Source organism: Siniperca chuatsi, linkage group LG7, assembly GCF_020085105.1.
Source record: "Siniperca chuatsi isolate FFG_IHB_CAS linkage group LG7, ASM2008510v1, whole genome shotgun sequence".
In the NCBI taxonomy this organism is placed as follows: Eukaryota; Metazoa; Chordata; class Actinopteri; order Centrarchiformes; family Sinipercidae; genus Siniperca; species Siniperca chuatsi.
Window position 1 is genome coordinate 16,459,715 of NC_058048.1, and position 26,748 is coordinate 16,486,462.

A 26,748-nucleotide genomic window follows, 5' to 3' on the forward strand; every position below is an offset into this window, starting at 1 on the left:
CTTTACAACTGCGACGGACGTGACTCAACCCTTTATAACACAGTTGTTAATCCCATCCAAATCATTATCCGTGTTTTGTCGCTTTCTCTCTGATGTGCATGGAGGGAGTGTGTCTGTCTGTGGGCGGTTACAAACGGTGCGTGATTCACAAACCTTATTTGTTCCCACTACTCTCTGAGCGCCATCTTGTTTGTAACTCCTCTACGTAAGTGGTAGAGTTTCTACTGAGGGGGTGTCCGATTACCCTTTTTCCAGCTTTAGACTGGGAACCTCTCCCTGTAGTACTCAGGCGCATATTGCATTTGCTTTATCGCCGTTCTCTTGAAAAAATCAAGCCACAGTCTTTCCACCTGGACAGAAATGAGCATCGAAACACTTTTGGAAGCAGCCAAGTTTTTGGAATTGCAAGCCCAGCAACAACAGAAAGCACGTGGTAAGTTGGTATTTTATTAGAAATATAGTTTCTGTTTTTTTCCCCCAACATTGCTAACTGTGAAATGTGAATTGTAAAATACTCAACAATTCAGCGAAATGTGTCTCTGGAAGATGTATTGTCTGAGTTAAAGACAAAGCCTGTTTATCATTGATTTTTCAGCGCCATTCATTAACTAATTACAGTATGCACGTCTCCGGTGTCAATGTTTTTCAATTAAAATATGAGAAGAATGCGTTTCAGTCAGTCTGTGACATTTTAGTTTTACTTTCATATTCGTTTTTGATTTGCATATTTCTGCTTTTGCTTGTCAGTATATTTATGACTGACTGCACGCACTGCTACGAAACATTTAAAACAAAAAAACAAAACAAAACAAAACGTGTGGGGGGGATAAAGGGCGGTGGCGCAGGGAATGCCAAGCTCGTTTTACATAATGACCTGACATCGTCCTCCGGGGGATCAAGTGACTCTGGCTTTCAGGCTTCCCCTACATGCATCCGTGCTCCTTACTCATCCACGCTGCTTAAAAATGTAACGTGTTGTAGTATTAAAACACCGTGTACCTGCATGTTTCAGGCTGCTTGTTTGTGTCTTGCAACAAAAAAAAAAACCCCAACAAACTCCCCCAGCCTGAGCTTTGACTGTCTGTCGATGACGTGTACCAACCAACCACGCCCCCATATGTTAACAGCAGGGGGTGGCCCCGCCCCTTTCACCACGTGCGTGCTGGGCAACCCCTCCCAAAGATTGTTTATGAAGAAGATGAGTCACTACTGTATGCAGTCTGGAGAAAACCTCCAGCTCCATAAAAAGGATCTTTGTGCTACTTTTCTGAAAACAAAATGTGCAGTGCGTTTCACCAGCAGGACAAACGGATGCTGCAGCTCAGTGGCTAAAACAAAGACCCGCAGTGTGTCCCAGTTCCATACGAACTGTAGTATGCACTATATTAATAGATTACTACAACAGGTCGCTGCCAATTAAACTTCCCATAGAGAAAGCCAAGTGTTTTTCCAAAGATTTAATACCTTTTTGTTTTCCTCCAGTTTTCTGTGGCGGTCTCTTACCTTCTTAAATGCGAGATGTGTTCAACAAACACATCCTCTCTACTAGTATTAACAGCACATGAAGAGTTTTCACAAACGTGAACTCATTAAGCTCCTTTCACTTCCATTTCTTTATATTTCTACTATGTTTATTGTTTTGCACCAAAGCAGACTCCTTGTATGTGTAAACCTACTTGCAATAAAGCTGATTCTGATTCACAGATGGACTGTAATCTGTAAACACTGCCAGTTTTACATGTTGTTGTCTGCCGATCGTCCTGCTTAGCCATTAATAAGATTTCTATAACGTGTTACTTGAAAGTGAAGCAGTAAATACTGCACCTAGACCACTAAGATCCTGTTGTAGCTACAGATTTGACTCAGACAACAGATTTATTCAAGCTACACAGGATAAACTACTTATGTAAAAGACTTGAAATTGGTTCAACACAGAATTTGGTAGATAACACGGCGGCTTAGTCATGTTGCAGTGAACAAGCGCACCTTGTACGTTATACTTAACCTCCTGTGTTGTGTTGGCTGGCGTGCCGAATGTCAAATATTCTAGCATATACCTGTAAAGGTCGTGTCACGTTTAGACAGTCAGTGTAGACGTTTTCCATAAGGGAGACCTTTGTGTGACTTTACTCCAGCAAATGGATGAACCCAGCAGTTTTACTGATTCTGAAGAGGGCTGTAGTTCTCCATCCTTTAGCATTATGGAGACATTTGTGATATTCAGAAAGGCTCAGAGTGAGAGCTCCTTCCCTCTCCCAGCTCCTCCTGCCATGCTGCATTGAGAGAGCAGATTCCTCCCCCCACCTCCTCGCTCTCTCTGCTACTGTAGAGCAGGTCACTGTGTGGAGAAAAGTAGGCCAGTGTTTCCAATGTGCTGCTGCAGTTATATAATGTCTATAGAAAACCCTCTGTTTTTACAAGTGTTTCGTAGGTTTGCTCTCAGAAAAGACGCTCCTCAGTTTAGTGTGTGTGTCGGCACCACAATGCTAAATTATCAGTCTCATAACAGGACATTCAACATCTCATGAAAGCTGGCTATCACAGTAACGAGAACATCTTGTTCTTTTCTACTTTTTTTTTACTTTGAAGACAAGATTTCTCAGTGTAATGTAACATATATACTCAGCTAAAAGTGACACACTTGACTGTTAAATGTGATAGTTTGAAATTGTTCTCCAGAGCTATTTAGAGCTGGAAATGTCTCCTTCCTCTTTCACATGATTTTTTTTTTTTCAGTGGTAGGACATGTTCAGAAAGTTACATCAACGTCCTTACAAATATCACAAACAAAAAAGAATATATAAATACGTATGTATCTGCTTCACATAATATCTGATTTGCAGCTTTTTTGTGTTTAATAGTTGGGCCAAGCCTCAGTGAAAGGTGTGTGTGTGTGTGTGTGTGTGTGTGTGTGTAAAGCAGCTTAACTGCTGGACAAATACAAATTTGGCAGGTTGTAATCTGTGGGGGGACTTGCTATACACAGGGGAAAATAATAAGTAGTATTCATCATATAGAAAAGTTAATTTTTTACAAAAGGTTCACCCTACACGAAGTACTGACTTATGCAAAGGTTGTAAAACAATTAGTGAAATCTTTAAGGCAGAACTATTTGAGAATATCCCAATATTCAACCTGCTTTCACTTAATTAATAATAATCATAGTAATTTATTAAAGAGGCAGACATCTGTCATAGTATTGTACGCTCAGTAGCCGGTTTATTAGGTACACCTAGCTAAAACTAATGCAGTCCAATACAGCAGTCCTGCAGTAAATCCCCCCGCCACGAAGGTTATAATGTTCAGTTTGTGTTGAAACTGTTTTAGAGAGGTGCTGATGGTCCTTTTGGAGGCTGCAGTTTGTGGTACTCTTGAACGGTATTGCGTTATACTGACAGGTGTTTCTAGTTTGCATGTTTCTGTTGGCTATAATCCTTAACAGTGATATTTTCGTGTTTTCAGTGGCTTGTGATAAACGTCCCGAGATGTAATTAAGTCTAATCTTTGGCTCTGCAGTGCTGCAGTGACCGTGGGCCACTTCATAAGGGTGTTAATGACAAATACTTGTATCTGACATTTCTAACACTGGACACCACAGCTGCCATAGCAACCAGACAGCCCCTCTCTCCAGCATCCATACATTAAGGAGGGGGCGTCTTGAATATGATTGGACAGTACAACAAGGCTGATGAAGCTCTTTGATTCCAGCTCTTCTTTTATTGCCAAAATACTGCACATATTGTCAAGCTAGAGTCCTATTTGTTACTGTTGTTATTTACCTTCAGCTGTTGGACTTTTCTCTTAATGTCTTTTACATTGTGACAAGTGCAGTTTTCACAACATGCAGCACGTTATGTCCTTGACATAGCTGACATGCTTTCAGATACCTTTTTACAAAAGTGATTGCCAGACACATGTCCTGGCGGTAAGGGTTCCTGCAGTGTGGGGGTTTGTTCGTAGACACGTAGAGCAGATTTGCACCCGTCTCCCCAACACAACTTGGTCAGGACTGCGACTGGGACATTACAGCACGATTTACCTCCATTAGAGAGACAAGCGTCTTTTAGAGTGTGCTTGATGCTTGGCAGGATTTTGTAAATGTAAAAATACACATACCTTTTAAGATTGTTACAAAGATGCACGGACAAAAGAGAAGAGCGTTCACTCCTGCTAACTACTAATTGAGACTTTGATGTCTCCCTACTTGACCACAGAAAGTGATCACGTGGAAATGAACAGGGAGGCACAGACTTGCTCCTAATGATGGAGCACATTTGGCATCACTGCTGTGTTGAGAAACAGAAACCCGCCACTGACATCATGAGTTTTGGTTAATGAAGTTCGACGTTTACTGTGTGGAGATACCTGCAACTTTAAATCTTGAACACTTTACTCTGTTTTACTATAATTAGTAAAGTCTCGGTCTGTACTTCTCAAAGGTTTGTCAAATATTTTATCAGTTGTTGGTTTATATCCAGAATACGCCAGTCGCAACTGAAAATAGGCCTTTCCTCTCACATACTCTCCCGAATACCTTAATCAAGGTTTCAGTTCTATTATTTATTGTTTCTCCATAACTTAACAAACATAAAGGGTATTCATATTTTGTGTTGTGGTGATTTATAGTTCTTTAAGTGTGTACGGGAGGAAATACTTGTTCTGTTAACCTGCCTCTTTTGTTCCACAGACGATGAACTAAAGGAAAAGCAGCATCTGGAGCAGCTGGCAGAGCAGAGGCACTCTGATGTGAACTATAACTCAACAATCCACATCAACAATGTTTCTAAAGCAGAGCAGCTCCGCACCGAGTGCCGCCCGGCGCCCATACCACCCTCTCTGCCTCCCCCCTCCATGCCCATCACCGTCATCCCCATCCCCGTGGTCACCCCCAACCCGACAGGCTCACCCACTCTGCCTGTCGCCACGCTCTCCCCTCCAGCTGCTCCACCACCTGCCGCGACACTGCCGCGCTCTCCACAACCTAAACCCGACCACCCGACCTCTGTGCTGACCGCCAACCACAAGCAGCTGATACAGAACCACCATCACCACCCGCAGCTCATCGCCCAAACTAACGACGCTAAACTACAGCAGCAGACACACCAGCAGCTGGTTCAACGCTATCCTGGTTCCATCGTCTCACCCCCCCAGCAACACGCCTTACTGCCCCAGTCGGGCCCTGTGCTCCAGCAGGCTCCTCTACAGAACGGTCCCATCAGCCGGGGGAGTCCTCCTGATGACGGCCGCCACCTAGACAGCAAGAAGAGGCCTGGAGGGTGAGTCTAAACCTGTTAACGTGTTTACATTATAACTGAAATAGGGATGCAACTGAGCATTGTTTTTAACCGATCTGTTATTTGTTTAACAATCAATACATAAAATGTCCTGAAGCACTTTTGAGCTGTAGCCTCCTAAAACCCCTGAAACTTTAAATTGGACGTGTGACAGAATATTGTCACTGAACTATCTCCTAGCAACAAAGCAAGAAAACTCCCCTTTGGTTGATTTTGATTATTCTTGTCATATTGCCCTTTTGGACACCAAATTCTTACTGTGCTCTCTTTTGTGCTCTTACAGGGCAGGCACAAGAGAGGTGCATAACAAGCTTGAGAAAAACAGGTGGGTTCGACCTGTCTACCATAAGGCCTCCTTAAAGAGAGAGAGATCTCAGGTTATATGTATTGTTACATTTGAATAATAGTGTACTAGTTACATAGTGTGTTTTTTTCCCCAGTGGCTTCTGTTCCATAGATTCAAGCTTTCTCTGAAACTGACTGATGCCTCTGTTTATGTCACAGTTTAATTTGAATGCTAAGCTCGATCTTTTTTCAGTCAAGAACACAGATTGAAAATGTTGTTGTGTTAATCATCTGTTGCTAAAATGAAGCAAAGTGTGGCTACACCATTTCTGCTGTCTCGAATCCCTTCTCTTGTGTCTTGTGTCTGTCAGACGAGCACACTTGAAGGAGTGCTTTGAGACGCTGAAGAAGAACATCCCCAACATAGACGAGAAGAAGACCTCCAATCTGAGCGTGCTAAGAAGTGCGCTGAGATACATTCAGGTAAGCTGCTACCACAAGGTCATATCAGGACCTTTCATCGTATTATGAATGGCTCTTTTTACTTGGAGGAGAGGTGGGTCAGTGCAGTGGCCCTCCTTATTGTTATATCATCTTTAGACAGAGTCTTTAGCCGGGACAGATTTGGCTTAATGCTGGTATAAACTCTCTGAGCAAAGTCTAGTCTGCTAATACAACGTGTTTGTTGTGTGTTTGGCAAAGACCTATAGCTAAACAACTATACTATACTGTGCCAGACCGTAAACATTTGTGTTTAATTTATTGTATCCATGGTTAAACAAAATATTCTAGCAATTATTATGAGCCTATAAGCTGCAGCCTGTGTACTACATTTGTCAGATATTTGTGGATCTTGCTAAGACTTGTTTGTACATGTTTACTGGCACTCGTGATTACTACTGAACAATGGAGCCTCAATTCCTTTGAAGCCACACTGCAATATGAGCTCAAGTGTCAGGTAGAGGAGGGAGCGGCATTTATATAAAAATAAAAAATAAAAATTGAAAAATAAAAAGTAAACAAAGCCTGCTTTGTTTACAAACTGTAGTCCTGCTTTTCTCAAAATCGTTCCCCATTGTACTAGAAATGGGTGCAGTGGTTTTTCAGGCCTTAAATTGATTTGAAAGGACACAAAGAAGTGGATGTTGGGTTGACTTATCATTGTCTGTCCCTGATAAACATTTACTACCATTCAGTCAGTCAGCCGAAGTTTGAGACCTATTGAAAACCTATTTTCTGCTTCCTGCCACAACATTGTTTCCTACTTATCATTTGTATTACTTTTAGTCTTATTCTGCTTATTCTTGCATTTCTGTGTTTGGATCCTTCTACACTGAGGAATCTCTAACACTTCCTCATTTGCATTTTTAAGTGACTGTGTTAAATATTAAGAATGTGTGCCATGTCCACAACTTGACTCACCATGTGTTTGAGTCGGGCTCTCACTGTGAGAGTATCCTGGTTGTAAACAGCTGGTGCAAATGTCCATCACCGGCTTAGTTTAACTCTTTCAGACTGTGACTGTGCTGTTGAGCGTGTGATAGTGTTTACTGTAGATAGATACTGTAGGGTGGCAGTTTTAAGTCTGAGAGTTCACCCATGGGCCCAAGCTGGCATCAGGGGTTGCAATTTAAGAACGGCTGCCATATTTTTGTGTGTATTTGTACTGTAAATATTAAATGATCCAGGTGCACAGTGCTTATTATAATTGCATTTAAGCAAGTAGGACAGATTTTATTGTATTTACATTTGTCTGGTTATGACTGGGGTTTGATGTCATTCCTACATAATAACTAGATATTTATTTGGTAGTTATATGGTTATACTAAACACTGATATTTGGAGTGCACTCTGATGTCCCTGCTTGGTTATGAACTTTTAAGGCCTCTGTGAAAGAACCAACCCGTAGTTATTCACATCCCTTTATTATTATATAACTGTGCAGGTTTATCAATGTAAATTTTGCAGATGACAGTGTGCTGCTGATTTGACGCTCTGAGCAGCAGCAGCAGTTTGGTTATTCCTCTCTGCGTGTGGATACTGAGGGAAACTAGGACAGCGTGGGTGCAGAGCTCCCTCCCTATCTGTGTGATTAAGCAACACGGTGTTCAGTGTGTTGCGTTTGACTGGCAGACTGACCAGCCTCTCTTTTACTCCTATCAACAGCTGAGCTGGAAAAAAGATATATTTAAAGCAAATAGACTGAGGAGAGAAATCACAACTGATCCCACTTTCTGCAAAAAATGTCGACTGTACAACCTCAGTGAGCATTTAGAGTGTGTGTGTGTGTATATATATACACACACACACACACACACACACACATAACCCGGTGCTGTAACAGTTTATATATTGTAGGTCAGAACAGTTGAGCTGCCTCTTTGTCATAAGGTGTTTTTTTTCGTTGGCCTGGCTGGTGGTGTAAAAGAAGGGAACTTAAGGTGATGGGAAGCACAAAAAAAACGTGTACACACTGTGGTACAGACGCATGTTCTGCCTGCATACACCTCCCTCCCTGTCCTTGCCCTCCTCTGGCAGCAGAGAAGCAGCTTGCACACAAAAACAGGTTCAAATAAGAGGCATCACATTTCATTTTATTTATCTTGCCTGTTAAAGTGTCAAAGTGGAAATGAGTGCAGTTCTTATCTGTTTTCCACAGAAAGTCACTGGCACACTAGCTTCATGGTTCCACTTCCTCATTTCATTCAAGTGCAAATGACTCAGCAAATGGGACCAGAAACCTTAAATGCGAATAGATTTTTTTTGCCATTTTGATTGTGTCAGTGTTTTTACGTTAACAGAGCCATACAAGGGTTTGGGTTTTTGCTTTAACTGTATTACATCTTGTTCCCAAAGGCTTTCCCCTGAGCCTGTAGTGGTGCTGCGAAAGCCGAGGCTGTAAAATAAGCCCTGATGCATTAGAGCTCCTCCTCTCTACCCCCCCTCCTTCCCTCCTGCCTCTCTGAGCTTTTAAGGCCACATGAGCAGCAAGCACATGGCTAGGTTGAGCTGCGTGACGTCACCCCCACCCCACCCCCCCATGCTGGGCCCCCGCCCAGCACTGCAACAGGCAGAACTCTCCATACCACCAGGCTTAGCTGCCAGCAGCTAAGGGAGGGAACATGGAGCGGTAAACACAAGGCTCGGTTTACTCCGCTCGCGCTTCATTTCCCCCTTCAAAGCTGACTGAACTTGTTCCTCCACTGCTTGTGTCCTGAATGCCAGTCTGAAACGTGTTGTGCCATCTGGTGGGGAAAGTCTTGAGTATATAGGTGGAGAAAGGTGGATATGTGTTTTTAATGTTTTTAGCATTGTAAGTAAATGACATTTCATTGTGCACATAATGGCATATTTCCTTAGAAGCCTCGCCTTAAAACATAGTTGCACTGATTGCTTTGACATTTTCTTATTCATTCAGCCTCGAACATTAAAGATAATCAGTCTTTCTTGGCAGTCGATGTCACTGCTCTTTTAATAGTTCAAGGTTTTTTTAAGGTCACAGCTTAGTCTTTGTGAAAGCCTAAGTGACTGCAGTCAAACTCAACAACTGTTACATCTATGTTGTACACAAGTATGTGTACCACATTCTTTCTTTCTCTAGGAAAATGATGATTTTCTGGGGAAAGAAGGAAAACATCTTTGTCAGCCGGGTTGTTTTCTGCCCAGTTGTTTTACGCGACAATAACAGCTATGCACAGAGTACCACAATGCAGCTAAATAAGTGAAGTGCATGTGCTGCAGCATGGTCTGGACTATCGAGCAGTCCTCAGCCACGATGAGGTAATCAGGTCAGCTATGACCAGCACAAGCTTGCACACAAGGAGCGGTGTGGAGACGTAGGTATTTCTTCCCCAGACAAGCCCTTTATTGTTGAAGTCACCACGTGAAGTTCTTTGTTCCAGCTTGAAGGCACAGTAAGACGAGGGTTTGTGGTTACCACACTGTCACAAGACCTGTGTGCAGAAGCCCGATCAGTCAGCCAGGCTGAGCAGCATGTCTGCAACGTGGCCTCCTGTGCTCCTGGCCCTTTAAGAAAGCCCAGCCTGGTGCCGTCTGCTGCAAAAGTGAGTCAGTGAGTACAGCTTGTATTGCTCTCTTTCAATCCCCCGCTATCTGCCGCCCTCCCTCTCCTGTTCTCTGTGGGGCCATGTGCTCGGCACTCGCTTTGCTTGTGACAGCGCTTGAGCGGTGTTTACCTTCCACACACACACACACACACACACACACACACACACACACACAATGCAGCCTATTCCTGTACTGATCTAGATTTTCACATGCAAACGAGGCCGAGGTGGTGCCTTGTCTCTCTGGAGGGAGGAGGGAGGAGGCTCAGGGGGTGCGGCCATGTGCAAAGAAACAAAAAGGCACTTGGCACCTTGTGTCCTACCAACCTGTTGACATGATTAACGGAGGTGAGGTCATGCGGATCCATCTGCCACACATTCAATTATCAGGTGTACATAGTTAATCTCTAGACTAGCTGTTTGTAAAGAGACGAGCACAGTGTTTGCTCTGTCCACCATCAGCACTGTAACAGGGAGAGTTCAGTGGGTCTCGGTGTTTGTGGTGCGTTTTCTCTCTCCATGAGTCACAGTTTATGGCATGCACAGTTGTGGCGCCGCTCACATAAGGCTGCCTGCTAATACATGAGGGTAAAAGGGAGGCAGCCCTTTTTTGGTCCACGTGTCACATATTTTGTACACTCTTTATACCTTTCTGCCATGCTGACAGTGCTTTTGAGATAGCTGCTTATTGTGTCTGAGAAACTCGATTCTCCAAGTGAATCATTTTCACAGTTACACTCAGGTTGAGTTTGAAAAGAAATCTTTACATGTTGAAACACTGTCAGGGAAAACTGAATAGCACCTTTGGCACATGAAGGTGTGCGGGGTCTTTTAGGTCACTAAGGAAACCTTAAGGAGGTTTTCAGCTGTTTCCATGACAACCAAAGATGGGGGGGCTTGTGTTGAGACTGAGGATACTGTTAACGTGTTCAGACTGAAGCACGGATATCATCGGCTCTTCTGGTTGACAGACAGTGGCTGCCGATAGCTGGAGTTACACATCTGTGTCCAGATGCTCACGAGTGGGTGGTTAGGAAAGCGTTATTCATTAATCAGTGAAGTGTATTATTTGTCCTGCTCATCAAGCTCTAAAATTGAGATCACAATATTAGATTTCCATGTTTCAAAAGACAATTCAAATACAGGAACTTTATTGTTTGAATACCAGTGTTTGTAGACGAGAAATGGTGCAGTACGTGAATGGTTTTCCAGAATCACTCGCCCACTGTCGAAATTTCACAAGAAATGAGATATATAGCAGGCGGCAGTGTTTCCTCCTCGTTCGTCTTTAAGTCAAGACAATTTTGATTCTAATTTGCTGTTCGTCCATATTTGGAAACCAGTATTTAAAGCAGAGCTGGAGTGATAAATCTGCTGGATATTAGTTTATCGTCGACATACACCGATACCAATATAGTAACAAAAAATTGCAGTACAGAAACGCCAAACAAGGTTTGAGGTAATTTAATTAAATGAATTGTGATGATTACACACTTGCTGACACAAGGATTTTTCAACTGTAAAATGTCCCGCTCAGCATGCATCTTGGTCACACACAAAAATCTTGGAGATCAATTACCAGCTGACTCCCAAATATCTATCAGTATCGGCCTGTAATTTAAAGTGGTATTCTTCACCTTAATAACCAGATTAAATGGCTCGTTTATGTGGATTTAATTGGGCTTAATTGTGTTCTTGTCTTATCTTTGTTCTGCCAAACTAATATGTGAACAGGAACAGTTTGTGTTTGTGTGACTGAAAAAAACCCCAGTGGGAAGCGGCCCAAGCACAGACCGCTTGGCCCGTGCATTTCTAATCCTGGATAAGGACTACAGACATGTGCTGAATTACACAAGGCCCGCCTTTTGTCCCCCTTTGCTATTTATGTACATGTATATATTGTCGATGTGCACGCACACACACACACACACACACACTCTCACACACATACACAGATACATGCTGGCATGAACACTAACAGGAAGTCCACCCTTCAGGGAAATGGCTTTATGATCCTGACTCATCAGGTTGCTGGTAGCAGATTTCACACAGTGTCATTTCCCAGAGTCTGTGTCGGATAGTTTGTCCAAGCTTAACTTGACATGTAATAAATTATATGAGGTGTTCGATTTCAAAACACTAATCCCTAACAACATAACTCTGTCCTGTCTGTGTTGCCTTAGCCAGCAGTTTTTCTTAGTTCTTAATAGTTTATATATTGATTAACATTTCTTTGTGCATTTGCATTATTCTTACATGTGTGTTGCTATTTGTTTGTTATAGTTTTCAACCATTTTTGAACTCCTGTAGCCGTGCACAGGGAAGTCCAGCTCAGTTAGTTTGGTTTTTCCTTGTGTCAGCTGACAGGTTAAGGGAAACTGGGTCACAGAGAGCCACTGCCTGGAAGCACCTCCTCCTACTTTCCATACTCGTCTCCTCCACCGCCTCCTCCTTCCCTCCTGCTTCTGTAACTCTGTTGTTTTGCTCCCTGCACAAGCCTCTGGTCGCAGGTTTATTTTTAATTCATTATTTGTGTATTATTCAGCTGTAAAGATGGACGTTAATGCAGGCTTCATATTGAGGTTTACTGGAGTGATGTACTTTGTTTTTGAGCTGTAGACACCATTTTTCTTCATGAATATTCCTCTTTCTTTAGTGGCTGACTGAAGCTCAGTGTTGAATTGTCTGTGACTACTTGTCTGTGCAAGGAAGAGGATACTGTTTTTTATGCCGAGTAGCTTAATCTTTGATAACACATCTTAACTTGTTGATTATATTTTGCATTACTACTATCACAGTATAACACAAAACCACCAACTAAGGCCTCAAACATTAGCAACACCTCTCTGACACAGCGTCGACAAAAGCAAAGCTTCACAAAGACAGGATTTATTGTGGGGCTGTTTTATTGGATTATTGCATTACACTGTACAACCTAACCAACTGTGAACCTAATAAACTGGTAACAAGGTGCACGTTTACTGGTGGCAGCTCACACTATCATGGAGTCACTCAGTTCAATGATATTACAAACTAATGAAGCACTTCTTCTTTCTCCTTTCAGACGCTGAAGCGGAAAGAGAAGGAGTACGAACACGACATGGAGCGACTGGCCAGAGAGAAGATAGCCACGCAGCAGCGATTATCAGAGCTGAAGAACGAGCTGAGCCAGTGGATGGATGTGATCGAGATCGACCGCGTCCTCCGACAGACAGTACAGCCAGAGGAGGACCAGGCCTCCACCTCCACTGCCTCAGGTAGGCTGACAGTCAGGGTCGGATTACTGGAGGCTTTTTTTTTTAATTTACATGTTAGTAAAATTAAATACTGCAAAACCACTTTGCATCTAATAACAGAGTTAATTCTCTCATCTGTGGCAGAAGGTGAAGACATTATGGACGACGACCTAGAAGATGAGACTGCGCCGAGAGCACAGACTGCCTTACCCACCGTGCCTCAAACCATGAAACCTGAGCTGCACAAGACTGCAACATCCACTCAGACCCCAACCCTGGCACCCACCACCACCACCACCACTACCTCTTTCATCACCCAGCACATCTCCATCCAGCACAAAGCCCCTCTGCACCAGCATCAGCTCCAGCCGCTGCCAGTGACTCCTCCACAGCCAGTGTCCAAGCCTGCACCCCCATCTACACTCACAGCTACATCCAGCACTCCCATCACCCCCACTCAACCCCTGATCCCCACCCAGACACAGATGGTGACCATGCCCAGCCTACACCCCACAGTTATTGCCCACGCTTCAGTGTCCCATCCCTCAGTCATCCAAGCAGTCAACCACGTCATCCAGGGAGGGGGTCCCAAACACATTGCCCACCTGGCTCCCTCCACCACCACCAGCTCTGTCCAGTTAGCCCCCGGCCACCAACCCATCGGCCACATCACTGTGCACCCGGTGGCCCACCTGAGCCAGCATCTACCCGCCCTCTATCCCCAACCGGTGGCTGTCACGCAGCCAGCCGTGGTCGGTCACATCACCCACACCCTAAACCACGCCCACCCTCAGGTGAACGGCACCGTGCCTAGCCAACCAGCTGCCGCCATCGTTGGCAAGCAGACAGCAGTGAGCACCCAAATGGTGACCCACCACCCGCAGCTGGTGGGTCAGACAGTGCTCAACCCTGTGACAATGGTGACCATGCCCTCCTTCCCCATCAGCACTCTGAAGCTGGCCTGAACACTGCCAACAGGACCACCAGGCTGGAAGACGGAGACGCCCCTCGACAGGGGAGAACCACAGGCCTCAGACCAGGCCCTCGACGAGCCCCTCAGTGAGGGCAGGAGAGCTGCTGGACACCTCGCTGATCCACCGTCTCACTGTCATTCAGAAGCATTACAGCTGATATAAAGCCGGGGACATTCCTAAGACAAAACGTAAACCTCTCTCAATACTACTCTACCACAGTGTCCTGAAATCTTAAATCCTGAATTTAGGATATGCCAGGTCTGCATGTGGTTCATCATGTTGAGTGTGTGTGGTAATATACAGTGGGCAGATGTTCAGACCCTCACCTGTCATCCATTGTTGCAGGTAATGGAGCAGTGGTCATTTTCACGTGAGCTTTACGGAAACAGCTTCATATAGGAAATGTTACGCTACCAGCACAGTGTCCATAACAGCACCCTGTTACTACAGTGTTCATGTCTGGCTGGCGGCTAGACTCCTCGCTGTCACTGTGACCTCTGTGGATTAACCAATAGTAGATCACGTACTCGAGAGGCTGCATCAGGTTTAGAGGGCTGTGACAGTGTAGGCTCTGAGTGCTGGACCCGCCATAACCAGCAGCACATTGGGAATGTGATTTAGAGGCGCTCCTCCTCTCCAGCAGAGGCACGTGCTGCAGGGCTCGAGCAAAATCACGGACTGAACCGAAGCTCCAGAAGTGGAGCTACAGTCCTCAGTGATGGTGCATACAGCAATAGCTCCCCCTGCTGGCTGATTGTGTTCAACATAATACTACAATCCTTGTAATGATGAAAACAAATCTTCCAGTGAAGTATAATGCGGATGGATGTCATAGTGAAGTAAAGTAAAGTAAAATAATATGCAGTTTTGTCAGGGTTTGGTTTTTAGTGTTGGAATTAAAGGACACTTAAATAGTTACTTATCTCACGCATTTGTCCTTCAAACATACTGGCAACTGAACGCTGAGCACAAGTACAAGTTAGTGTTTTAGGATCAAGTTATGTTTTTGTCACAGCTGCTAATATATTTTAATACATTATTTCGTACATCTACATGCCCCCAAAAAAAAAAAAATGTAAATGCCACAACAGACTGGTGTGTTTTTAAATACTAAACGTCTGAGATAAAAACTCAATGTCGGTTAGATGGAGTTGAGTGTGTAGAAATTTTGAATGTGAATACATAAAAAGGTCTATAAAATATAGTAAAGTGTGCTTCTATGCTGTCAAATGGTGGTAGGATGTGTTTGCATGCTTTGAATGCATTTCATGACTGTTAATTTAGTGATTATCTTGAGAGAGAGGACTCGTAACACTCGACAAGTTGCAGTAGGAGATTTATTGGCACAGAGTTGAAGCTCTGTCATAACTTTGGGTTGGGATCGCTATAAAGTGATTTCAACAACTGACATTAATAAAATCAATGTGTGTTTTTTCAAGACTGTCCTTTTCCAAAGCTAGCACTGTGAAAATGAGTCTCGATGAGCAGCAAACCTGCAGTTTAGCATAGCACTTGATAGAACAGCAACACGCAGTGCTCTCCTAATTTAATCTGAATGTACTGACCTGTGAAAGGAAAAGCCCTTTTTTTTTAAAAAGAAAAATGCTATTACTTTATTAAAGTATCATGTGTATGTAATGTGTAACATTTAAAACTGATTTTGTATTTTAAGATTTGCTGTTGCTTGTTTCATCTGGAGAGTAACTCCTTCTGTTCAGTGTACATTTGATACTATAGTTGTTTTTTCTGGGACCGTGTACAGTGCTGTATATCAAGGGGCGACGACTACACAGACCTCTTCCCACGTTGATATCACATTCGGCCACTTTGGAAAGTATCCACCCTTTCATTTTTTTGCATTTTGTTCTGATGCAATATGATTACAGCAGGGACTTTTGAGAACTCATTAAGTGTAAAGATGAAGCAACCCCGTTTTCACCTTCAGATTTCATGCAAATGATCCTGAACAAATGCATTTTGAAGTCATATTGTAGCAAAACAAAACGTGTAAAAATGAACAGGGATTCAGATACTTGAAGAAGCAACAATATACTTGTGTGTTTTCCCTATGGAGAAAGTTTAAGTTGTATATAGCCTGTAAATGTTGAGCTGCATTTAGATCTAACTGTATTATGTAAAAAGCTGGGGAAAATATGTACAATTAAACATTTATAAAAAAGATACTTAATAAATTGCATTATGTTTACAAATGTAGCTGAAGCTGCTTTTTTGTTTTGACTCCCGTTAAAAATCTGTGGACTGATGTTCAAAGATCAGAGTTTCCAGAACTAAAGGCAAGATGAAAAAAGAAGAGATGTTAAGATTATCCTCAAAGGAAGAACCAGTGAAGTGTCAACACTATTGTCTTACCTTGCTTAACAGCGTTAGCATAATTTCTAAGGTGTTTTAGGCAGCTTGCTTGTTAGCTTATTTGCCATGATACTTGATGAGAAAGGTGTTTAATTTGGTAATAAATTGAATGAGCATAAATCAATTGAATTAAATTAGATTAAAATAAATTTGTGAATGTGAAATAAAATATTCATATTTTATTCCATTAAACCAATAAAATGAAATTAATGAAATTAAATTATTCATATAAATAAAATATTGAATTACATTAAATAAACTGAATTAAATTAAATAAAGTTATTTATATCAATTAAATTAAAATAAATCAATTGAATTAAATCACATTACATTAAATGAATTAAAATAAGAAGTTAAACTAATTTATTAAAACAAAGCAAAACTCAATGTCTGATGGAGACATGAAATTATATTCATATTTTATTACAATATTAGAATTTGTACATATTGCCCTCTCCATCCGCAATTCATTTATAAATTTATTACATAAATATACTTCAAAAAGTAGAATAACAAGACAAATTTAATATAAAAAAAATTCGGAAACAAAAGTAACATCTGACTCTGGGACAGAAGCTGCAGGAATGTAAGTTGTTTTCTTACATAAACACAACACGGCAGAGTAATTTCACTTCCACATAAGAGTTTGTACTCGGAAGATAGAAACGATTAGCAAGAAAAGTTAGATAAAGTTCATTCAATAGTTTTGATCATTACTCTTGACTTTGATGCGTTTTTCTTCATGTCAACACAAAACAAAATTCACACTTTGAAAAGGAAAATCCCAAATCTAGGAAAAATTAAGTTTGTCATCGTTGGCTTTGGCAATAAGATAAACATTAAAGTTAGCACACATCAATTTATGAGTTCCCTTGAATTGAGGACAAAATTATAACCAGCCCAAAATAAAATAAGAAATCCACCTCTTCTCAATATATTTTCCTCAACAATTAAGTAGCTACATATTTTCATTGCCCATAAATAACCTTATGATCACTTAACTGATCTGCAATCTGAGTAACCTTCACAAGACATGCAAACATAAATACACTGCACGGCCTTTGTTTTGGGGAATTCTCCAACTAATAAAGGGCTCCTTTGTCATGTAAAGTTAGATTATTTTAAATGTTGTTATGGCAATCAGGCAGTGAGTAGTTAAGACTGGCCAACACTGAGCAGAGCCACTAACATCCATGCTGTCAGGCAGCAGAGGTGGCAACTGTCAACATGCACATTTAAATGAATCTGAACAACCCTCGCATAAAGATTAAACTCATCTGAAGGGAAATCTACATAAAACAACCATCCATACATAATGTCAAGCAGTGTAGTTAAATAAAACCAGGAACACAAACAAGATGAAAAACAGTAGAACAAAGTATTACAGTATATATGCATGTTGACTTATAGAGATAATAAAAAATAAACACTTGCACCAGAAAAGTGTGCTTGAAAGCATCTGAGCAGGTCACCACATGTAAACCTTGGATCAGACCGTATGTAAAAAAATAAAATGAAATAAAACAGCCCTGTGATCATGTGGCTAAATAAAGTTCAGATATCTGAAAAACCGCTCGTCGACTAAACAAACCCTCAAACTAGAGACGATTTATTCAAACAAACAACAAACCTGTATATTTTTTAATCATTTGAAACTTTTGACAGAACAGTAGAGTGGAGGGTCGAGTGTTGTGCAGCAGTGGTGCCATAATGTCAGAGGATAAAGGGAGTCGTCAGAACGTCTTACCACGTCCTCGCAGGTCCCTGATCCAGGTGTAACGTGCTGCCGTGATGAGGTTGATGGTGGTTGGGTGGACACGTGGGGACGTCAATGTTCTAGAGAGGAATAAAGGTTTCCTGGGTGTTTTTATTATTTTTTTTAATCCCAGTTAAAGAGAGACATGTACACAGCGTGACTGCTGTCCTGCGTTAATAGCCGTCTTTCGGAGTGTGCATCTGATCCTGGATCCTCTGCAGCATCTCCTGCATCCGCCGCAACTGTGAGGAGAGGACGAGACGAGCGTTAGTCAGTTACCACGGTGCAGCCTTTTATGCAGGCTAATTATTTACACATGACTGCACAGATCAGTAACACTCGGGAGATCAGTCTGGTCTTTCTAGATCACGTGACCTGTGCTGAACGACTCTGTTGGCTCCTCCACCTGCCTCTTCACCTTCACTACACAGTATCTAATATTACAAAAGCAGCGTTTCAGGAAATATCAGTTTGTTGGTTAACGAGTTAATCACGTCTGCAATTTTAAGGAGGTCAAAAGACTCAAATATTTGTTCTTTTAGATTTATCGTAACGTTTGATGGAAACCAGCACAAGCATTTGTGTTGTGCTGCTGTGATTCGTGTAGTACAGTAAGTGTCGAATGCAGAACTTTTTCCACTTTCCCAACACATGGTGAGAGTAGTCACATTTAAGATTATTTTGACTATCGATGAAACTGCTGATTATTAGATCAGTTAATCGATTACTATTTGAGCTGCACAACATCAGGAAACATTACCAAAAAAAAAAAAAAACCCATCATAATTTCCTACAGCCCACAGTGACATCATCAAATGTCTGAACAACTTTCAATATAAAATATTCATTTTAATATAACTTAAGACAAGAAAAAGCAACAAATTCTCACATTTGAGAAGCTGGAACCATGAAATGATCTGCATTTTTGAACAAAACGGTTAATTGATTATCAGTATAGTTGCATATTAATTCAAATCAATTAATATACTAATCGTTGCAGCTCTATTGTCATGTTTTACCACATTTTAATGTTGGTTACACAAAAAATAAAAACAACCGAGGAGAAACGATCTCTTTATTTGATAAAATAAATAGATTTAGTGGGGAGGAGGGAAGGAACGTGAAGCATAACGGCTGTGATAATTGACCATGAACAGATGCATCATCGGCTGTATTTGATTATAAACTAACACTATGTACAGTTATGTTTTATGTCTGCTCAGCTCATCTTCAGTTACCTCAACTGGGAATTGATCACCGTGACTGGGCTCACACCATACAGGAAGAATTATAATATTAGTAACCTAAAAGGAATAATATTTCATCTAATGGGATTATGAAACATTGTTTAGCACAAGGTTCGATCTGGGGTTGTGAGAAATCGGACAAAAGCTGAAAAAACCTGGCAATTTTTTTAAACATGATGACCTCCGTGGATTTACACTTCAGCTGGCTCCTGCTAAAGGTCTGACTCTACGATGACACCACAAATATAAAGCAACATATTCATTCGAGGACAGGGCAGCGCGGGTTTGAATGTATGATGACACCAATTCATGTTTTGTGAGGCTACTCATTGTCAACCCCAGAAAACATGACCTGAGTGTGCTTCGAAGAACGCTGATGGATAAACTAAATCTCAGAGGGCTTCATCGCCCTTCAGATCTGAGCGTGTCTCTGCGTTGGGCTGAGGGTCTGAGTGCTCATGGTGGTCAGAGCTGTGTTCAGAGTCGTGCTTGTGATCATGTTGCTGGTGCGAGTCCAGCTCGTGGTCGACGTGCCGTACCTCCTCGTCTTTTTCTCGGATGAGCTTTTCTGTCTCGCTGTCCGCCACTGCGGGCACCACGGGGATGGGGAAGTCTGTGCCGCTCTCCCTGGTTAGTTTACTGCAGAGAGATACACGTTGTAGAGACGTTTAATCTTCAAAGTTTGTTTTTTGGAAGAGGCTCAAAATGACAACAGTCTTTATTGCAGATGTCATTATTTTGGCTAAAATGCTAGGTGGATCTGGATCTGACATGTCATTGGCCTAAATACTAAATATGAGAATCAGGAAGTAGATTAATTAATCTGCATGCACCTGTGAGGAGTAAATAAACCCATTAAATACACTCACAAATACCAGAATTCCAAAAATTTAAATATGAATGTCTTAAAAGTGAATAAAGCAAGTAACAGATTACAGCTTTAAGAAAAAAAAAACAGATTCTGTATTTCTTATCTCTTGATATTTTAATGTTTAATATTTCTTCTACACTTCATTGCCGTATGTGTGTGTGCCCCTTGCTTCGTTGTTAGCGTACTTGCGGTTGCGTTCCTTCACAACCATGCGGGTCATGCTCTGGATGCAGTGGGCTCTGTAATTCTCGTAGTGAGTCTCCCGGGTCACGTCCTTCAGATCTTGCATGTGTGTGCGGACGAGCATGTTCCTCAGCTTCACGAAATCACAGTGTGCCGAGTTCTCCACTGCAAACAACAGTGTGAAGATCAATTTCAACTATATATATATGTACGTCAGTTAAAAATGTATGCAGTGTCTAAAGGGTTAGGATGCTACAAATGATGAGCTGGACCAGGAGAACGGGCCTACCCTCTACGATGCCCCAGGGGTAGAGACGGCCTCGCACCCTCTTCCCTTTGGCCTCCACCACTGTGTTGCTGCCAATAACTGCAAAAGGAATGCTTTCCTTGTTGGGAGAACAGAGAGGATCATAAAATTACAATGATGTTTCAAAAATATCTGGGTGCAGGCGAGTTGGTTGTTAAGGATGGACCAGTGAGTGGTGCAGTGCAGATGTGTTTATTGTTGTTATGTTTTCACCTTTTGCCTCCTCTTTCCCTTCTTTCTCAGTTCTGCTTCCTCTCATTTGAAACTATACTCCATATTTTTGTTACCCCCATTTCTAATCATGAATAACGTCCTCAACCCTTACTGTTCATTACTTCAATTTTTCCACCTTTTATTCCCATGTTTCATTTCTCTGCTGCAGTTAACACAGGGCTCTTATCAGAGGCTACTCAAGGATAGAGGTAAAGAGAGATACACTGGCACACTGCGTCCTCGCTGCCAGCTCATGATGCCAGAAGAGCAAAGAACGGCTGACTCATCAAGACTGTGCAGTCAGTAGTGGACTGACTGCCAAGGTCTTATATGGTATTATATTCATTTTAACATTACTACACTCTATTAACTGCATAATCCTATTTGATGTGATTTGGACAACAAAAGAGTTTTGTGTCTGAAAATGTAAATCCAGCAAAATAAAAAATAAAAATGTATCATGATATACTTGCTATTAAGTGATAATGTCTATTCTAGTTTTCAGGTGTCATCAGCTGAGATTGCTGTGTGTTTTCCCCCCTATGCTGCAAAGGTTTAGATGCAAACACTCTGGTTGTTAACATAAATTAACCCTTAGTCATGTACATGTCAACAACTGACTTCAACAGCCTGCAAACCCCAAACTGTAGAAAAGACAATGGAAAAAAAGAGCAGAGAGAAATACACCTGGCAGCTCTGGCTCTCACCTTGAGCTCAGTGTCTTGCTGCTTAAAGTCCTCATCTTCGTCAGAGTCACAGTCGGGGAACTGATATATCTTGATACCATACTGCTCAATCTCTTCTCGGATCTACAGGGAAACGGACAAAGGAGAAAGTAGAGTGAAAATATGTATTTTGACTGCAAAAGTATCAATAATTTGATCAGTGATGATACAAGACTGAGTTTATTTGTTCACCAAGAAGTTGATAAGTGAGTTTTGTGAATGTCTGTCATGTAACTACAGTTTCATTTAAGGGATGAAACACATGTATAGATCAGCAGTTTGTCGACTTGGATCAGCCTTGCCTTGATTTTCTTTTTCTTGACCTCACTGGGGGTGAGCGTGTCTGCTTTGGCCAAGATGGGGACGATGTTAACCTTCTCATGCAGAGCTTTCATAAACTCCACATCCAAAGGCCGGAGGCTGGAAGAGATACAAAGCATACAGACACATGAAGTACGATGATACCCTCAAAGTTACATCTAGAGTGTTTTAACATGAGTGAATTTTTCATCACTATTACAGAGGAAGGTGATATTTTGAACCATTAGATACTATGTCTGTCAGTAAGATATCTTGACAACATAGGAACAGATTTCCATAAATGACAGTTGTGATCAAAGGACAAGTCATTTATCTTGGTGATAAATTCCTGACTGTAGTTGTATGTTGGCAGCCTGAAGACGCTGATTCAGTGGTGGCAGAGGTTGGTGTGGAGTAATGACTGAAGCTCATCAACAGAGGGAGCAGTTTCTCCATCACTATGACTTTAAAAATGCACTGCAGCATTACATGAAGTTTGTGGTATATTTGTTCTTTAATGAGCACAGCGATGTGGAACAGTGCATGTGCACAAATGCGGTGAAAAGTACCACATCAGCACTCAGCAAGAACAATTGATTAGAGCGAAAGCACTGCACCAGATGTAAATTCACCTGAAGGCAGCTGAGAACTGCTTTAGCTGCATTAACAATTTATGGGGCCGAACACATTGCAAGTAAATACTGGTGCGCTAGATATTTACGATAAATCTCAATTACTCAGGTGGCTGCATGTGTGCGGGAAAAAGAGCTGTGTATGAGCATGCAAGATGCCGTGATATACTATGTAATTTAGGGAAAGTAAAGGTTGTCAGTGCCAGCACAGACATTACATACTGCAGCAGAAAGGGGTTAATATTCCCACTTATTAGGAGTGATAAAGGAGAGAGAGAGAAGGCTAACTCATCCCTGTGAGAGCACTGCAGCTTTGTCATACCCATGACCGAAGGGTGAGATGAAATAGAGGCAGCAGTGTACGCGGTTGTCCTGGATGTTCTTGCGGTTGAGGCCACTCTCGTCCCTGAAGTACTGCTCAAACTGCTGGTCGATGTAGTCAGCCACTGACTTCCAGCTAAAAGCAGAAACACATAGGGACGTTCAGTCTCTGAGGCAATGCAGCCAAACTACTGCACATCACGTTTTAAACATAGCAGCAGAGCTAAAATGAGGTTATCCAGCTATACTCTGAAGACACATAGTTTCATTTTTTTAAATATCAGGGTTTTTCATTCATTAAAAATGTCTGGCGTGTACCATTCAGTGTTGTTTACAGCATCCCCAAACCCAGGGGTGTCCACGATAGTGAGCTTCAGTTTGACGCCTTTCTCTTCTATATCCACTGTGTGTTTAGTGATTTCTACTGTTTGTGTGATTCGCTCTATAGGGAGAGGACACAAACAGACCATTGTTTTTAATATCAGCCATGATATATTGAAGGGTAAATATTTATTTAAAGAAAACCGAAAACGTATATCAAAAGCTGCGGCTTCCTCACCTTCAGCATTGAGCAGCTTCCTATCTTTGTAAAGATCTGTGAGAAACAGACTGTTGACCAGGGTGGACTTTCCCAGGCCGGACTCCCCTTCAAACAAAGAGCAACAAAGAGAAAAAAAGAGCGAGGTTTAAGACTAGCAGTCTCTTCAAAGTAAAAGGTGGGCTTAAGATCAAATGTCTGCTAATGTGCGAACGAGGATTTACCTGCTACCATGAGCGTGAAGTCAAATCCCTTCTTGACTGACTTGCGGTGCACCTGGTTTGGCAGCGTCGCAAAACCCACATATTCCTTGTCCTGGTCCTAAAGAATGCACACGGAGATGAAATAATACATCAGGGAAGCGCACATTACCATGTGTATATGACTGTAAAAATGATTTTTCAACGCTGTTATCAACCACTCAAAAAATTCACAGTATTCACAGTTAACTTTCCCCCTAAATAAAGCTGACAACACAGCAAAGTCAAAAAGCAGCACTACGGTACACACAGCCCCAATCACAACCTGTTCCACCAGAAGAAAATAAGCACAAATCAACCTTTTTTTCTCACCACATAAAGAAACAGTTTTTTTTTAGCTCTGTCACCTCCTTTGAGCTGTATTCATCGGTCTGGAGATGAACTTTTCAACACATTACAGCACACAAACAAAAGCAAAACTAAACCACTCAGATCTTGTTTCTCCTCTCTGGGTTTCTTGGCTGGTTCTCCCTGTGTTACCTCATTATTGTTGTATGGGTCGAATCGACCCCAGGGACTCTTGGGCCTGGTGGGACTGATGGGGGACGACAAGTCAAACTCCACGCTTCTGCTCTGCGGTAAACTGGGGTCTGAACCTGAATCCGACTGCGCCCTACCCGCTACAGGGGGGCGCAAATATGACGGGGTGTGGGGGCGGTCTTCGCCCTCAGCTTCCCCGTCTGCATCATGAGGCTCATGGCCATGATGGTGGTGGTGCTTGTCATCATGGTGCCCTCCTTGGTGGTGAGGGTCTTGCATAATGTTCTCCACCTCTGAGTCGTCTGAATGGCTTGAATGCTAGAGATGCCCACGGTTGAAGGGGATGGATGAGGCAAAAAATAGAGGGCGGAGGCAAAGATAGGCAGAGGAAAGGTCAAGTGTCGATGTAGAAGGGAAGGGATAGAGATCCAGAGGGCGGAAAATGCACTTTTAGAAACGGTCGTAATATTTTGTGGTGATGAAAAATAATGCATGGCTTTAAATTCTACAGAGAAGACACAAAGAGTAACGAAGAGATGTGAGTATCTGGGACACAATTAACAATCTTGAATATTCATTGCAGAAGTCAAACAAGAAGAAAACTGCCATGAAGGGTCCACTTACAGCGTCAGACAAGATGCTGTTTGTTTTTTCAGACAGAAACTTAAATATATCTACGAATGTGAAAAGTTGATTTTACTAATACTGATTCTTCAGGCCGGCAGGTAACAGATTAAAGGCAGGGAAACTGCTTAACTGGTTATAATACATGTTGACGAGCCTTTAAACACTGACGAATGAGACATAGGCAACATGTCATCATCATTAATCAGGATGGATCATGTTACAAGTGAACAATAACACCAGGCGTCTACCTTAGTGGATTTGTGTGTTATGTCATTATTATGAAACTAATACTGAATGAGTGGTAATAAATTTAACTGTACATTCCTTGAAGCAGAGAGTTTTTCCTACATCACTATAAATCTAGGACTATAAATCTCCTGACCACTTCATACATTTTGCAGCGCTAATGTGAGACAAAAAGGCCTATTTTAGGCATTAGGTACATAGTTTATTCTTCATTCCTGGATTTCCACACTAAGCTGTGTAGCTTTTCCTGTAAGAGGATACACAGCTGAGGTGTAGGCTGCTGTGCATATTCTGGACTCCAGTTACCACAGCTCTCCCAGTCCCACAGACCAAAGTCTCCCTGCTAGTCGAGCACAAAGATAAATAATGCAGTGGCTCCTCAGAAAGCAATGAGGCCATTTAAATTCAGCAGTGACTGTGACTCATGTTATGTTTATGCACTATACATTAGCTGAGGGGTTAAAGTAGAGTGGGTTGCTGTGGCAGGACACGTGAAGCACCAAGATACAATTTTTGGTCTGAGTGAAAAATACAGATATGTTGCTTTTTGTTGAGGCTCAACAGGTAAAGTTAAGTTGAGATGTGTGATGTTTAACCAAAAGATGAATCATGATTTTGTATTCTAACTGTACAGTAGATTTGCTGTGGACAAATCAATCAAAGACTGTGACTAGGAGGGGAATTAAACAGGAGTTCAGGAGTTTTTGGGGGTGTCAATGATACCTGTTCAGCATCACGGTCCCTGCTGTGATTAGGGGAGGCAGGGCAGGAGTCCTGCTCGTCTGATGAAGAGTGAGCCTCGTGGTCACTGTCCGCCATTGCAACTGGGGCTACAGTGCACTCTGCAATCTCCAACCAGAAGGGAGCACACATGTGGAGGGGTTCATCAGGGTAAAGGACAGGCGGGGGTCATGCCAGGAGAGGAAGGAGCAGAACCCCCAGAGAGTCCACAATGAGGAAATGAGGTGCACGTGGGTCAAAAGCCAGGAGTGGTATGACAAGAGGAGTGAATGTGTTCAGGCAAGACGAGAAAGAAGATGAAAAAAAAATTCAATGATTAAATAAGGCCAAAGTAACAACATATGAAACAACAACAACCAATCATACCATTTCCTGTGGTTAATGGTATGATTGCAGAGCAGATAAGACTGTTTGGTTGAGTAACCAGAGAGATGACTGAGCGATGCATAATGGCATTTTGGGGAAGTTGTTTCCACAGTCTCCCAGTATAATATTGGCCCAATCTGGCCTCCTGCCGTTTACAGCACTGGCTCATGTTCCTCTGATATCGCCCGATTCAGTGTTTCAGGCACCACCAAAAATGTCCAGCCAATGTCAGTGCCAGCAGATAAGATTATCTGTGCCAGCTGCAGTTACATAATGCAGCGAGTCATTGAAAGTTTGATGAAAATTCACCAAAGTGAAACACACACTGAGACACACTACTGCCCAAAGGTTTCATTCATGTTTAAGAGACACTCTGGATGTGTTTTATTCCCTTACATGTTAACATCCCCACTGGAAAGTACTTCAAGTCTGACGCTAATTTTTTACTTATTTTTCCAATTTTAAGTTTGATATCTCTCCATCACTGTTCAATCAGAGTTCAAAAAACTTGTCATGTAATCCCTACATGGTTTAAGTGCATTCATGGCCTGCAGTTTTAATTATGCAGGGATTTAGAGCTTTAGGGCAGAGGAGAAATTGATAGTTTCACAGATTAGGAAATCGGTGACCTGCTTTTCTTTGCTACAACCAAAGCACAGAGATCAATGTCCAACGTGGCGGATGGATCCTGTGACCTACATAGAAGAGA

The 26,748-nt window shown here is 42.1% G+C and overlaps 2 protein-coding genes across 13 annotated transcripts in view; one reads left to right on the forward strand and one right to left on the reverse strand.

Moving 5' to 3' along the window:
- Positions 1 to 130: 130 nt before the first annotated feature.
- On the forward strand, positions 131 to 16,070 carry mnta (MAX network transcriptional repressor a). 2 transcript variants are annotated; one of them, XM_044202190.1, is made up of 6 exons: positions 136 to 433; positions 4,688 to 5,276; positions 5,578 to 5,619; positions 5,951 to 6,062; positions 12,711 to 12,903; positions 13,027 to 16,070. In XM_044202190.1, the coding sequence occupies exons 1-6, from the start codon at positions 361 to 363 to the stop codon at positions 13,845 to 13,847; spliced, it is 1,830 nt and encodes a 609-aa protein (XP_044058125.1). In that variant the 5' UTR covers positions 136 to 360; the 3' UTR covers positions 13,848 to 16,070. The 2 variants fall into 2 exon arrangements, with proteins under 2 accessions (XP_044058126.1, XP_044058125.1); XM_044202191.1 differs by lacking the exon at positions 5,578 to 5,619 and having other exon boundaries at positions 131 to 433.
- Positions 16,071 to 16,628: 558 nt separating this feature from the next.
- Positions 16,629 to 26,748, reverse strand: part of sept4b (septin 4b) — a 41,706-nt gene continuing 31,586 nt past the window's right edge. For 3 of the 11 annotated variants that reach the window (XM_044202208.1, XM_044202211.1, XM_044202209.1), the window contains 8 exons: positions 23,544 to 23,640; positions 23,100 to 23,427; positions 22,783 to 22,917; positions 21,831 to 21,948; positions 21,511 to 21,612; positions 20,573 to 20,669; positions 20,286 to 20,448; positions 19,041 to 19,868 (listed from right to left, as the gene is read on the reverse strand). In XM_044202208.1, coding sequence (XP_044058143.1) covers positions 19,622 to 19,868; positions 20,286 to 20,448; positions 20,573 to 20,669; positions 21,511 to 21,612; positions 21,831 to 21,948; positions 22,783 to 22,917; positions 23,100 to 23,427; positions 23,544 to 23,640 — 1,287 coding nt within the window. In that variant the 3' untranslated portion in view covers positions 19,041 to 19,621. Of the gene's footprint in view, positions 18,225 to 19,040; positions 19,869 to 20,285; positions 20,449 to 20,572; positions 20,670 to 21,510; positions 21,613 to 21,830; positions 21,949 to 22,782; positions 22,918 to 23,099; positions 23,428 to 23,543; positions 23,641 to 24,059; positions 24,378 to 25,655; positions 25,782 to 26,748 lie in introns of those variants that run through there. The other 8 variants (XM_044202202.1, XM_044202204.1, XM_044202200.1 and 5 more) reach the window with 6 other exon arrangements.